Raw genomic sequence first — 15,016 nt, 5'->3', positions numbered from 1 at the left:
TATATGTGACCTTGAGAAAAGAAGCTTTTAGGGAAGACTCAGTAGCTTTCTTTGAATATTTAAAGGTCTCCTATAGAAAAGGGATTAGGTTTATATTTTGTGACATTGTGTGTGTGTGGGGGGGGATTGTGATGGTGGCAGATGGTATGAGGAATCAATTTTAGCTCATAATAAAGAATTTTCTAATGTAATAATTCTAAGATGAAATTGGCTAAGGTACGGATGTAGTGAGTTTAGAGTTTCGTTGTTGTCGTCTCCCTCCTCCCCCTCCTCCTCCTCCTCCTCCTCCTCCTCCTCCTCTTCTTCTTTCCTTCTTCTTCTTCTTCTTCTTCTTCTTCTTCTTCTTCTTCTTCTTCTTCTTCTTCTTCTTCTTCTTCTTCTTCTTCTTCTGTTTGGTTTCAGAAGTAGAATTTAGTGATTCATCACTTACATATAATACCCAGTGCTCACCATAACATGTGCTCTCCTTAATGTCCATCAGTCATTTAGCCCATCCCCCACCCACCTCTCCTCCAGCAACCCTCAATTTGTTCTCAGTAAAGAGTCTCTTATGGTTTGCCTTCCTCTGTTTTTATCTTATTTTATTTTTCTTTCCCTTCCCCTATGTTCACCTGTTTTGTTTCTTAAATTCTGCATATGAGTGAAATCATATTGTATTTGTATTTCTCTTACTGCTTATTTCGCTTAGTATTTTGCTTAGCATAATACACTCTAGTTGCATTCAAATTATCGCAAATGGCAAGATTTCATTCTTTTTGATGGCTGAATAATATTCCATTGTGTATATCTATACCACATCTTCTTTATCCATTCATCAGTCAATGGACATTTGGGCTCTTTCCATAATTTGGCTATTGCTGATAATGCTGCTATAAATATCAGGATGCATGTGCCCCTTTGAATCAGTATTTTTGTATTCTTTGGATAAATATGTAGTAGTGCAGTTTCTGGGCCATTGGGTAGCTCTATTTTTTTTTTTTTTTTAAAGATTTTATTTATTTATGTGACAGACAGCCAGCGAGAGAGGGAACACAGCAGGGGGAGTGGGAGAGGAAGAAGCAGGCTCATAGCAGAGGAGCCCGATGTGGGACTCGATCCCGGTACGCCGGGATCACGCCCTGAGCCGAAGGCAGACGCTTTAACGACTGCGCTACCCAGGCGCCCCGGGTAGCTCTATTTTTAACTTTTTGAGGAACATCCATACTCTTTTCCAGAGTGGCTGCACTAGCTTTCATTCCCACCAACAATGTAAGAGGGTTCCCTTTCTCTGCTTCCTTGCCAACATCTGTTATTTCCTGTGTTGTTAATTTTAGCCATTCTGACAGGTGTGAGGTGGTATCTTATTGTGGTTTTGATTTGTATTTCCCTGATGATGAGTGATAAGCATTTTTTCATGTGTCTGTTAGCCATTTGTTTGTCTTCTTTGAAGAAATGTCTGTTCACGTTGTCTGCCCATTTCTTAACTGTATTACTTATTTTTTACATGTTGAGTTTGATAAGTTCTTTATAGATTTTGGATACTAGCCCTTTATTCTATGTCATGTTCAAATAGGTTTTTATCTTGATGAAGTCCTAATAGTTTATTTTTGCTTTTGTTTCCCTTGCCTCTGGAGACACATGTAGTAAGAAGTTGCTACAGCCAAGGTCAAAGAAGTTACTGTCCGTGTTCTCCTCTAGGATTTTGGTGGTTTCCGTCTCACATTTAGCTCTTTCATCCATTTTGAGTCTATTTTTGTGTATGGTGTAAGAAAGTGGTCCAGTTTCATTCTTCTGCTTGTCACTGTCCAGTTTTTCCAACACCATTTTTTGAAGAGACTGTCTTTTTTCCATTGGATATTCTTTCCTGCTTTGGAAGATTAGTTGACCATAGAGTTGTGCATTACCATTTCTGGATTCTCTATTCTGTTCCATTGATCTGGATGTTTGTTTTTGTGCTAGTACCATACTGTCTTGATGATTACAGCTTTGTAGTATAGCTTGAAGTCTAGGATTGTGATGCTGCCAGTTTTGGTTTTCTTTTTCCACATTCCTTTGACCATTCGGAGTCTTTTCTGGTTCCATACAAGTTTTAGAATTATTTGTTCTAGCTCTGTAAAAAATACTGGTGTTATTTTGATAGGGATTGCATTGAATGTGTAGATTGCTTTGGGTAGTATAGACATTTTAACAATATTTGTTCTTTAACCCATGAGCATGGAATGTTTTTCTGTTTCTTCATATCTTCTTCATTTTCTTTCATAATTGTTCTATAGTTTTCAGAGTAGAGATCTTTTACTTCTTTGGTTAGGTTTATTCTTAGGTATCTTATGGGTTTTGGTGAAATTGTAAATGGTATTGATTCTTTGGTTTCTCTTTCTGCTGCTTCATTATTGGTGCATAGAAATGCAACAGATTTCTGTACATTGATTTTATATCCTATGACTGCTGAATTCCTGCATGAGTTCTAGCAGTTTTTTGGTGGAGTTACTCAGGATTTCTACGTTGATTATAACGTCGTCTGCAAAGAGTAAAAGTTTGACTTCTTCCTTGATGATTGGATGCCTTATATTTCTTTTTGTTGTCTGATTGCTGAGGCTAGGACTTCTAGTACTATGTTGAACAACAGTGGTGAGAATAGACATCCCTGTCGTGTTCCTGACCTTCAGGGAAAAGCTCTCCTTTTGTCCGCATTGAGGACAATATTAGCTGTGTGTCTTTCATATATGGGCTTTGTGATGTTGAGGTATCTTCCTTCTATCCCTACTTTCTTGATGGTTTTTATCAAGAAAGGGTGCTGTATTTTGCCAAACGTGTTTTCTGCATCTTTTGAGAGGATCATGTGGTTCTTATCCTTCCTTTTATTAAGGTGGTGTATCACATTAATTGATTTGCAAATATTGAACCACCCCTGCAGCCCAGGAGTACATCCCACTTGATCATGGTGAATAATCCTGTTAATGTACTGTTGGATTTGATTAGCTAGTATCTTGTTGAGAATTTTTGCATCCTTTTTCTTCAGGGATATTGGTCTATAATTCTCCTTTTTTAGTGGGGTCTTTGTCTGGTTTGGGGGTCAAGGTAATGCTGGCCTCATAGAATGAGTTTGGAAGTTTCCTTTCTTTTCTTTTCTTTTCTTTTCTTTTCTTTCTTTCTTTTTTTAAAATAGCTTCAGAAGAAAAGGTATTAATTCTTCTTTAACTGTTTGGTAGAATTCCCCTGGGAAGCCATCCGGCCCTGGACTCTTGTTTGTTGGGAGATCTTTTATTACTGATTCAATTACTTTTCTGGTTATGGATCTGTTCAGGTTTTCTATTTCTTCCTGCTTCAGTTTTGTAGTTTATCCAAATAATTTATCCATTTCTTCCAAATTGTGCAATTTGTTTGCATATAATTGCTCATAATTTTCTCTTATAATTGTTTGTATTTCTTTGCTATTCGTTGTGATCTCTCCTCTTTCATTTATGATTTTATTTATTTGGGTTCTTTCTCTTTTCTTTCTATAAGTCTGGCTAGGGATTTGTTAGTTTTGTGAATTCTTCAAAGAACCAGCTCCTAGTTACGTCAGTCTGTTCTCATTTTTTAAAAATTTCTGTATCATTTATTTCTGTTCTAGTCTTAATGATTGCCTTCTGCTGGTTTTAGGCTTTATTTGCTGTTCTATTTCCAGCTCCTTTAGATGTGAGGTTAGGTTGTGTATTTGAGACTTTTCTTGCTTCTTGGGGAAGGCCTGTATTGCTGTATACTTACCTCTTATGACTGCCTTTGCAGCATTCCAAAGGTTTTGGACTGTCATGTTTTCATTTTCATTTGCTTCCACGTATTTTTTTTTCTTTTTTAATTTCCTGGTTAACCCATTCATTCTTTAATAGGATGTTCTTTGACCTCCGTGTATTTGTGGTCTTTTGAAATTTTCTATGACTTCAGGTTTTATAGCACTGTGGTCTGAAAATATGCATGGTATAATCTCAATCTTTTTGTACTGGTTGAGGTCCGATTTGTGGCCCAATCTGTGATCTATTCTGGAGGTTGTTACATGTGCACTCGAAAAGAATGTGGATTCTGCTGCTTTAGGATGAAATATTCTGAATATATCTGTTAAGTCCATCTGGTCCAGTGTGTCATTCAAAGCCATTGTTTCCTTATCAATCTTCTGCTTAGATGATTTATCCATTGCTGTGAGTGGGGTGTTAAAGTCCCTTACTATTATTGTATTATTATCAATGTGTTTCTTTGAGTTTGTTGTTAATTGATTTATATATTTGGTTGCTCCCATGTTGGGGACATAAATATTTACAAGTTTTGTTAGATTTTCTTGTTGAATAGACCTCTTTATTATGATATAGTGCCCTTCTTCATCTCTTATTACAGTCTTTTTTTTTTTTAAATCTAGTTTGTCTGCTGTAAATAAAAGCTGGCTACTCCAGTTTTCTTTTGATGTCCTTTAGCATGATAGATGGTTCTCTACCCCTCACTTTTCAATCTGGAGGTATCTTTGCATCTAAAATGAGTCTTTTGTAACCAGCATATTGATAAGTCTTGTTTTTTATCCATTCTGACACTCCATGTTCTTTGATTGGAGCATTTAGTTCATTTACATTCAAAATAATTATTGACAGATATGAATTTAGTGCCATTGTATTACCTATAAAGTCACTGTTCGTGTAGATTGCCTGTGTTCCTTTCTTGTCTCTGTTGCTTTTGGCCTCTCTTTCCTACTTGGAGGGTCCCATTTAATATTTCTTGCAAAGCTGGTTTAGTGTTCATGAACTCCTTTAGTTTTTGCTTGTCTTGGAAATTCTTTATCTCTCTTTCCATTCTGAATGACAGCCTTGCTAGATATAGTATTCTTGGCTGTATATTTTTCCCATTTAGCGCATTGAATATATCATGCCACTTTTTTCTGGCCTGCCAGGTTTCTGTGGACGGATCTGCTGCTAACCTTATGTGTCTACCCTTGTAGGTTAAGGACCTTTTGTCCCTCGCTGCTTTCAGAATTCTCTCTTTGTCTTTGTATTTTGCAAGTTTCACTATGGTATGTCTTGGTGTTGACCTGTTTTTGTTGATTTTGAGGGGGGTTCTCTGTGCCTCCTGGACTTGAATACTTGTTCCCTTTCCCAAATTGGAAGTTCTATAATTTGTTCAAATAAACCTTCTGCCCCTTTTCCCCAGTCTTCTTCTGGGACTTCTGTGATATGGGTATTATTGTGCTTTGTGGAATCGCTGAGTTCCCTAAGTCTGCATTAATGATCTAATTGTTTTCTTTCCCTCTTCTTTTCAACTCATTATTTTCCATAATTTTATCTTCTGTATCACCTGTTCATTCCTCTGCTTCTTCCATCCTTGTAATTATATCTAGTTGGTTTTACATCTCAGTTATAGTATTTTTTAGTTCAGCTTGACTAATTTTTAGGTCTTTTATCTCCTCAGCAGGGGTTTCTCTGGTGTCTTTTATGCTTCTTTCAAGCCCGGCTAGTATTCTTATTGGTGTTGTTCTAAATTCTTATTCAGGTTTATTGCTTATATCTGTTTTGAGAAAATCTCTGGCTGTGATTTCTTCTTGATCTTTCCTTTGGGGAGAATTCCTCTTTTTTGTCATTATGTCTGGGTTTCTGTCTTTTGCATGTTATGAAAGCTTGGTATGTTTCCTGCTCCTGAGAGTAATCCTATATAAGAAGGGGGTCATACACTGTCCAGGGCCTGGCACTTCAGGAAGTGTTTCCGTAAGCACTCTGCTATTGTGTTTTGGCTGCTCTTTCCCACAGGTCAGTTCTCTGTAGAGTTCCTCCTTGCTTGCTGTGGGGAGTGTTTGGAACTTTAACTAGGTGTGCTTTGATTTGTTTGTTCAGACAAGCCTGAAACAAACAAAAAACCCCGATCCAAGAAAAGAGAAAAGGAAAAGGAACAAAAAAGCAAACAAACAGACAAAATACTATAAGCCTGATTCCAAAGAAAAAGAAAGAAGGAAAAAAGAATAGGAAAAAAACAGCCTGATCCAAAAAAATGAGAAAAGGAAAGAAACAAACATACAAACAAACGAACAGAAAACTATAAGCCTGATTCCAAATTAAAAAGAAAATTGAAAAAAAAAGCTTGGTCCTATTTCCACCAGAACTGAAACTGATGCTTTAGAGCATTCTATGGTCATTCAATTTGGTACTTGCAGAGGGCCTGTGTTGGTTCTCTGGGAAGAGGCCCGCTGCACTGGCTCACAGTCATATCTGCCCTAGTAGATACCCCTGTCAGGCACAGGGAAGTGGGGTTTGTTGTAAGCAACTCCAGCCTCCACGGGGGGGCACTGTGTTTCTCTTGGAAGTCTTATGGTGCTGGGGTGGTGGTGGAGTGGAGTGTGGTGGGGAAGATGGAGTCACCCTGCTCTTTCTTCCCCCAGGGAGGGGAACTCAGGGGTGCCATTGTTCAGAAGGCCCTTATAGAAGAACTAACAATCTCCCCTCCTGTGTCCCAGGCTTCTGTCAGATTCCTGCTCTCAATCTCTCTGTGCCCAAGCCATTGTTCTCCGGTGTTGTGTCTTTGGAGTGGGGCTGGGATTCAAAACTCCAAATCTTAAAGGACCTAGCAAGACATGGACCCACTCCCCTGCCTTGGAGGAGAGCCTCACAGCTCTGTGCCTGGCACCTTTCTGTCTCAGAAAAGTAGTTGCAGGGCCGCACAGGTGCCTGCAGTCTATGGTGAAGGACAGCAAAAAGCTGTCATCAGGTTATCTGCCCTCCAAGTGAGCCTCTGTCCCAGGCTGTTGAACAGCCACTCAGTGCCTCCTGGTAGGCCTTTTGTCCTTGAAGAGGCAGCGTACCCTCTTCCAAATGTACTCCAGGAAGGGGCATGTTCTCTCCCAGTGCGACTCAGGGGATCCCCACACATTTGCAGGAACTCTACCCTCTGCTCTCTCCCTGACTCCTCCCCATGTAAAGGGCTCCCTTCCCTCCACAGCACCATGGATTTTCTCTCCCCCAGTTCATGTCTCTGAAACTTGCATCTCCCTCTAATTGTGCAGATTGTTTTCTTAATCTTCAGTTCAATTTCCTAGTTGTTCAAAATGATTCGATGTTGGTCTAGCTGTGTTTGAGGGACAAGGCAAGCCCAGGGTCTCCCCATTACTTGGCCATCTTAACTCTCACCCTAGTTTAGAGTTTCTAAGGTAGAGTTTCTAAGCTAGAAAACCACTTGGAGAGGGGAGTTTTATTAAATGATTAGTTGACCCAGAAGAACTCTGTAGCTTCTTTTAATCCTGAAATTCTGTGATTCTTCAGACACAGGAAGGCGAAGTTCAGGATTTGCATGATGGAATAGTGAGAAGTGGGGAGGATGGGTCCTCTTTAAAGGGAGTTAAAAGATACTTGGAACCCCTTTTTAGGCCTTGCTATGCCCTGGTTTGTACTTCATGGAGTATTTAGTCTCAGGTTACCTCCCATCTTCTTGGACTCAACCACAACATCAGCCACTTTGCTTCTCCAGTTTTCTTTACTTGACAGGTTTAGAAATATAAGATTGCCAGTGGCTAATGCTTTGGATTAAGATTATTCTGGTGGACGTAGAAAGAAACTGAATTTGTGTGTGTGTGTGTGTGTGTGTGTGTGTGTGTCAGGGGCAGTGAGGGCAGAGACTGTCATGTGTTTTTAGAGTGCAGAATGGTGGAGGACATCAGAAATGTCAACATAAATAAATGGGTGAAGAATATATGTAGGGTAATGTACACTTTTGCTGGAATATATATATATATTCACTTTTTTAAAGATTTATTTATTTGATATATATAGAGAGAGTGACTGGACGCAAAGGAGTGGCAGGCAGAGGGAGAAGGAGAAGCAGGTTCCCCACTGAGCAGAGAGCCCAACGTGGGGCTCAATCCCAGGACTCTGGGATCATGACCTGAGCCGAAGGTAGACACTTAACTGACGGAGCCACCCAGGTGCCTGGATTATATTTTTTATCATATTGTTACCAGCTCTTATAGTGAGTTAGAGGTGTTTTGTTTAAAGAAAGGGTTAAATTTTGTTGTAGATTTCTAAAAAACTTCTACCTCCAGGCACTCCCTTCCTGCTAGTCTTTTACATTTAGTCCATTGTCATCTGGATACCTCATATTTTATAATACAACTTTAATTTACACTGGAATTCCCAACTAAAAATAACTTTGAAAATTTTTTTATTTAAGTCTCACAGTATCCTAGTTCAGGTATTACTTTCCCTATTAAATAAGGAACACTGAGATACAGAGAGGTTAAATGACTTGATCACGATAATAAATAAAGCTGAGAGATAATTCAAGGTTTCTTATGCCCAATCCTATCCTCATTTAGTCCCAAATAGTTTTAAAATTGTGCTCTGTTATACCCAAGGGCTCAGAAAATGTCCTATTTATTTAAAAATTCTTAATTTAAAAAATATATTAAGAAGTACCACTCTTCCAAATGCATTGTTGTTATATTAAATACTTCATAATCCACTGTGTGTTTCTAAATTAACTTGTCTCTAGATAAGTCCCAGGAAAAAAACCCTGTTCCTTTCATCATCTTCATATATTAGAGACACTTATAAATGTGTCATTGATGAGGAAGGATATAATTCTGCACTGGTCTTTCAAACTATTTGGGTTTGCACATGTGCGCCCATGGTTCATTGTGCAAGTGAGGATACTACTGCAGGGGGTAGGCAGAGCACAGGTGCATCTGCTCAACAGAAGCTCCCTTCATGGTGTACTGCAGCAATGTGGGACAAGTGAGCCAGTGACACATCATGTGGTAGTAATATCATGTTATGTGTAGTTCTAGCAGTCATAAGCATCAGAAGCTCTTTGTCTGATTTTATATTTATGATAACTAATATCAGTAATTTTTTTTCTTTCTTTTTAAGATTTAATTAATTAATTAATTAATTTAGAGAGCTAGTGGAAGGAGAAGAAGAGGGAAAGGGAGAGAAAGAATCTCAAATATACTCCAAGCTGAGTGCAGGGCCTGACACAGGGCTTAATCCCACAACCCTAAGATCATGACCTGGGCTGAAATCAAGAGTTGGACGCTTAGCCGACTGAGCCACCCAGGCGCCCCTTCAGTAATTTGTTTTCAAAATAAAAATTTCCAAGTACTCCTCTTTCGATTTCCCGCAGCAGTTTAATTTGGGAGTGCGCTGAGATTGCCAAGAAGGCTATTAAAAGTGCAACCACTTATCTCTGTGAGTCAAGATTTTTCTTTATGTTGAGCGACCAAAACAAAATACAAAAACAAATTGGATATTGAGGCTATATCATAATAAAGCTATGCATTTCTAATGTAATTATACCTTAGTCAATGAGAGAATACTCATTTTCATTGTCTACTAGTATCACTTTCAATGTGTCTTATAGAGTAGGGTTTTTTTTTATAGTAGGGTTTTTAATTGGGTTCAAATTTCATTTGAAAAAAGTTTTATGCTGCTAAAACATGTTTGAAAATTGCCTTACCATGTTGTCCTGTCACTGGCCTGCTTTTGATTTTCAAATTTCTCAGTTTTTTTTTTCTTTTTTCAAGAGAGTGTGAGTCAGGGGATGGGGCAGAAGGAAAGGGAGAGAGAGAATCTCAAGCAGGCTCCATGCTCAGTGCAGAGCCTGATGTGGGGCTCAAAATCATGACCCTGATATCATAATCTGAGTTGAAATCAAGAGTCAGATGCCCAACCAACTAAACCACCCAGGCGCCCCAAATTTCTCAAGATTTTTATAATTATGCTGATGATTAGGAATTTGGCTTGCCTTTGATTAAAAAATGTATCTAGGAGATCTAGCAACCTTAAAATATTGAAAATGTTTAGAAGGAATAGTCAATTTTTTATCTTGAAATTCTTTTAATTTTGCTACCTCAGAGTCATTTCCAAATACAGACATAGTAAAAGAATACCTATTTCCTTTTGCTTTGATACTTTGGAATAATGAGCAAGATTTCGCAGCTTTTAAAATCCTAACAATAACAGACTGGAAAACAGTCTCTTTAGTTAAAAATAACTTTTATAAAGTTCCTTATTTATCTGGGTGGAAATTGTATAAAAAGGGTAAAACATGGTTTGATCAATATAATTTTGTTAAGCAACAATTAATACTGAGTTAATATTTTAAATGCAAAAATGAAGTCGTTGTCCTTGCCTTTGAATTTAAAATCAAAAAGAAAAATAGGTGAGCTGAAAATTACAGTATAATCTGATGAGTGCTATAACAGAGAAACAAAGTAGGGAAGTGATAAGGAAGTGGTAGGGAAGTGGTAGGGACAAATTGAGAGAAGAGGTGGTATTTGAGGGATGTCTTGGGAGCTAGTAGGTATTTGCCGAGGTGGTGAGGGAGCACTTGCATCTGAAGAACAACATGAACAAAAGCCGTGGAACCCTTAAAATATTTAACAGTTGGGGGATCAATGAATGTAATTCACTGTGACTAGAGAGTAGTGTGTCTTGGGGGGAGAAGGTGTGAGAAAGGAGAGATTATTGTTAGCCTGGTGGAAGAGCAGCTGATGAATTTGGAGAGATAAGTTGGCCTACATAGTGAAGGGCCAAGTGTACCTTGTTAAAAAGTTTAGATTTCTTGTTAATGCTATGGAGATTTGCAGTTAGGAAACTCCTAATGTTTTAGGAAGAAAATGCTAGAAGATGAATTAATAAAGGGAGAAATTGGTTCATTTAGTCAATAAACATTTATTGATCACCTACTATGTAAAAGTAACTATTCTAAGCACTTGGGCTATAACAGTGAACAGAAAGAGAAAGATATCTGTTTTAGTGGAGCTTATCACTTCTAATGCAGGATGATAGACAATATACCAATAAACATAGTAAATACATTAATCATATGGTATATAAGGAAGTAATAAATGCTAAGAAAGGAGAAAAAGTAGACTAAGGGAGTGTAAAAATGCCAGGTGGAGAGTACCTGCAATTTAAATAAAGTGGCAAGACGTATGGTTTAGAAGCTGTTACAGTGATCCAAATGAGAAATGATGAGGACTTAGGCTTAAGTGTGGGACTTTAGAATGGAGAGAAGGAATAAATTGGGAGACATATTTTTCTTTTTCTTTTTTGGTGCTTTTTATCGTAAAATAAAACACAGAAATTGTATAAAACAAACCTATAATGTAATCAATTATAAGATGACTGACCTTGTAAAAACTGCCCTGGTAAAAAAATGAAGCTTTGCCAGCCACACCAGAAACCCCTCCATTTGCCCCATCCCAATCACAAACACCACTCTCCCAAGCAACCTGATTTTTATGGTAATTACTTTCCTGCATTTTTTGATAGTTTTCTTAACCAAATGTATATTTCTCACATGAAGACACTATAACTCGGTCTTGCCAATTTAAAAAGTTTAAAAATTAAAAAATAATTTTTTTATTTTTTAATTTTTAATTTTTAATTCTTAAATTTTTAATTTTTAAATGTTTAATTTTAAAATTATTTTTTAATTTTTAAACTTTTTTTAAAGATTTAATTTATTTATCTATTTGAGATAGTGGGAGAGAGAGAGAGAATGAGCAGGAGTCGGGAAAGGAGCAGAGGGGAGGAAGAGGGAAGGGGAAAGAATCTCAAGCAGACTGAGTGTGGAGCCTGACACAATCCTACGACTCTGAGATCATGACTGAGCCAAACCAAGAGTCAGTTGCTTAACCGACTGAGCCACCTAGGCACCCCTAAAGAAGTTTTTTTGATATATCTTTTTAAATCTACAGGTTTTCTTTCCTTCCCTTTGTTTTCCTTATACTTTATGAGCTAAAGAACAGAGCCATTTTAGAATATCTCATGTCCTGGATTTTTTTGATTGCACCCTCATGGTGCAGCTTAACATGTTCCTCTGTCCTTTGTATGACTCGTAAATTGACAGCTGGACCAGGGGCTTGATCAGACTGAGGTGTCATCCCTTTGGGCATGACTATTGGCAGTGGAGTGTTCTTTCATTAAGAAGCACATAATATCTGGTTGTCTTTGGCATTGTTAACAGCTGTTTCTGCTCAATGCCTAGAATTCGTTATTTATTAGGGGCTGCAAAATGGTGATATTCTAATTATATCACATCTGTTTTAGTTATTAGCTGGAATACTTTTTATCAAGAGACAGTTCCCCTTATTTATTATTTGGTTACCCCGTGATGCAGTTTCTATAGGAAAGGCAAGAGGCATGCCTTTTCCCTTATTTACTGGTTTTCAAGGTAATACATTGGTTCTCTGTCATCCTCAGTTTTTATTTTTCTATCAGTATTTTCTCCTCAGTATGGCTTTGTCTGGAAAGGGGGCGCTAGTTTGTCAGTGGCAAGAACTCATAGGTGCTAGGCTGCCACAGTCTCTTCAGACCTCATCTGCTAGAAGCAGTTAGGGAAAACCTCTCTCAGTTCTAGCTCCTGTTCTAAAATTGGCTTTTCATGTGTTCCAGTGAAAACAGTGCTGGCTATTTTGGGGGTCCTCCTGTTTTCACATCCATCACATATCCCACTGCTTCCTTCTGCTTTTTCCTGCACAAATGCTAATATAATATAGGTCTGTGGCTGTTGGTTTGTCCCCAACTGTTTGTATTTTAAGTTTGTTATCACCAAGTTTTATAAATGTTTTCCAATGGATTTTGGTTTTCCTATTCAGTTGCTTGGTCTGTTTTTATGTGGAAATCAGGGAGATTAAAAAGCAAAACAAAAAACACCCAAACCAAAAGATAATTCACTGCCTCCAATGCTATCTTCCCAGAAAGGGATTGAATCTTTGAGGAGTTAGAGTGGAATTAAGAATAACTGAAGTTTCTGACTTAGAAGGTCTGATGCATGGTAATTTCATAGATGAGGATTAAAAAATAGAAGAGAAGGAACAAAGTATGAGTGGAAGATAAGATCAATTTTTGATTTCTTAGGTTTGAAATGCTTATCATGAGTTATCCTAATATTAATGCCTTCTTAAGGAATAGACTTTTGCAATTTGAGAGAAAGAGCTAGGTGATGAAAAATCAACACTTTGAAAATAATCAAAACCATTTTAAGTTGGAGAAATTATTACTTTTTGTTAAAATTACAGTGTGAAAAATGAATAGAATAGAAAGCATGCAATTGAAGATGAAGGAGACACTAATAAGTATTTGTGAACTACTAGTTTTATGTGTTTTCCGTAAATATGCACAACAAATGAAGGTTTGCATTGAGCAGCAATCCGAAGAGGTAGACACTTTTCAAAGGGATACAACTGGGTTTTTGGTCATTAGGTATAAATGCTGCCATATGTGTTTGATATAATATTAAGAGAATGAATTTATAAAATCTGAGTATTTTTCCTACTAGAAATATAGATACTAAGTATTCATAAAGATAAAAATCTTAGATAAAATGTTAAGTATTCATAAGTTGCAAGTTTTTATATTTTGAGTAGACTGCAGTGTACCATCATAGATCCTGCATATTAAGAGTAGGTGAAAAAGTCTTCTCTCTTATGAGCTATTCTAGATAATTCCAAAGTGCTCTGACCTCAAAAAGGGATTTGTAAAATAGTATGCACATTTGGACACTCTTTTTTAAAATTTTGTTCATATTAAATATCAACCCAAATGACTTACTTTTGACCTCTCTCTTTTCCCTTCTTCTTTTTCTTCTTCTTTCTAAAATTAGGCCAGTCTTCAGAGACCTGAGATTAAGCTTGAATCACTAAAAGAAGATATTAAGGAATTCTTTAAAATATCAGGTTTGTAAGTTGCTTTTCACCCCTAATTCTTTAAGGCACAGTAAGGAAATACTTTATTTGGAGGGAATATTTTATCCTCAGCCTTCCAATTACTCATTCAAAATTGTGAAACAGTGGCTGGATAAGTTTCTATTTGAGGAGAATTAGAACTTTCAGATATTTCAATAAAATGCTGCAAAAATTCAGGAACACTGTGGAAATCACTGCATTACTCAGTTGTGAATGCTCTTTATTTCCTGATCAAAATACATCCTGAATGTATGAAGAATCTCCCTTACTAAGCACTTCCTCTTTTACTTTTCATTTGTGGCTTCTTTTCCTTCTACACCTCCCCCCCCCTTTTCTATCCTTCCAATGAAAAGAAAAGAAAATCCTAATTTCTTTTAGAGCAGGAAGAGAAGTTCCCTATTCCAACCTTTGTACACGGAAATTGAGATGTTAAGTGGTTTACTTATCCAGAAAAGTTTAAGTAGTTAGCAGCCAAGCTCACTGGTCTGATGGTACCTCATAATAATGTTTCTGTTGTTCAGGAGTTTACTTACTAGTTAGTGGTGACTAATTGCTTATGATCTGTCTTTGTCAAGTGCCTGGCTGTTTCTTGCCTTTCCTTGGCACATTCCTGGTAGTACTAGCAGTACAGTAGCCAGCACTGTTTTGGCACTCATTGAGCACCCTAGCAATGGGAAGAAGGATTTCTCCCATCTTGAGAAAATGGTGTAATAGTTTTACTTAAAAAAATAGAGTTATACTGATAATTTTCCTACTCAGTGTTTGCCAATGGACATAGTGAATGTATAGGAAATAATTCCTTAAAAACACTTACACAGCAACTAGCAATTGATAAAGTTCTTTCACAAATGAATATGATGTGAGAGTTTTAGTGAGATAAATTTCATTGTAATGTATGCTTCTTTTTAAAACTAATCTATTCATATATTTTATTCTTTTTTAAAAAATAGGTTGGGAGAAGAAACTTCAGAATGCTGTTTATAGTGAACTGAGTGTGTGAGTTTTTCCTATTTTGAGATACTGTTATGTTTAGCTGTATTTACTTTGTAAGTAATGAATATAGTATTGCTATGTACACTCATTATATTGTTATTTTTCATTAGTATTTATATAACATTTCACGTAAGTTAATACATTTAAAAATTACAGTCCTTCCTGGGAATGAATAATGAATAGGTGGGGTTTTTTACCACCAAAATTTTTATATTAACAATTCATTTATCCAGTGTAGTTAGGGAAATAAGTTAATATTTCAGATAACTGAAGCTTATCAACATTCTTTTTATTGTTGCCATTTTGGATATTACCCTTTTTCTGTCTTTATAAAGCAATCATTCTAAATATAAT

The 15,016-nt window shown here is 36.9% G+C and overlaps 1 protein-coding gene across 6 annotated transcripts in view; it reads left to right on the top strand.

Annotated features, from left to right (window-relative positions):
* TBC1D19 (TBC1 domain family member 19) overlaps positions 1 to 15,016 on the top strand; it is a 150,628-nt gene that overhangs the window by 23,910 nt on the left and 111,702 nt on the right. For 3 of the 6 annotated variants that reach the window (XM_045799270.2, XM_087864241.1, XM_087864244.1), the window contains 2 exons: positions 13,588 to 13,660; positions 14,620 to 14,665. The exons of the other annotated variants lie outside the window; for them this stretch is intronic. In XM_045799270.2, coding sequence (XP_045655226.1) covers positions 13,588 to 13,660; positions 14,620 to 14,665 — 119 coding nt within the window. Of the gene's footprint in view, positions 1 to 13,587; positions 13,661 to 14,619; positions 14,666 to 15,016 lie in introns of those variants that run through there. 6 annotated transcript variants of the gene reach the window in all.

Source organism: Ursus americanus, chromosome 8, assembly GCF_024610735.1.
Source record: "Ursus americanus isolate L20-20 chromosome 8, mUrsAme1.1.p, whole genome shotgun sequence".
Taxonomy (NCBI): Eukaryota; Metazoa; Chordata; class Mammalia; order Carnivora; family Ursidae; genus Ursus; species Ursus americanus.
Note: the sequence above shows the minus strand (reverse complement) of the source record. Positions and strands in the feature narration are given on the sequence as shown.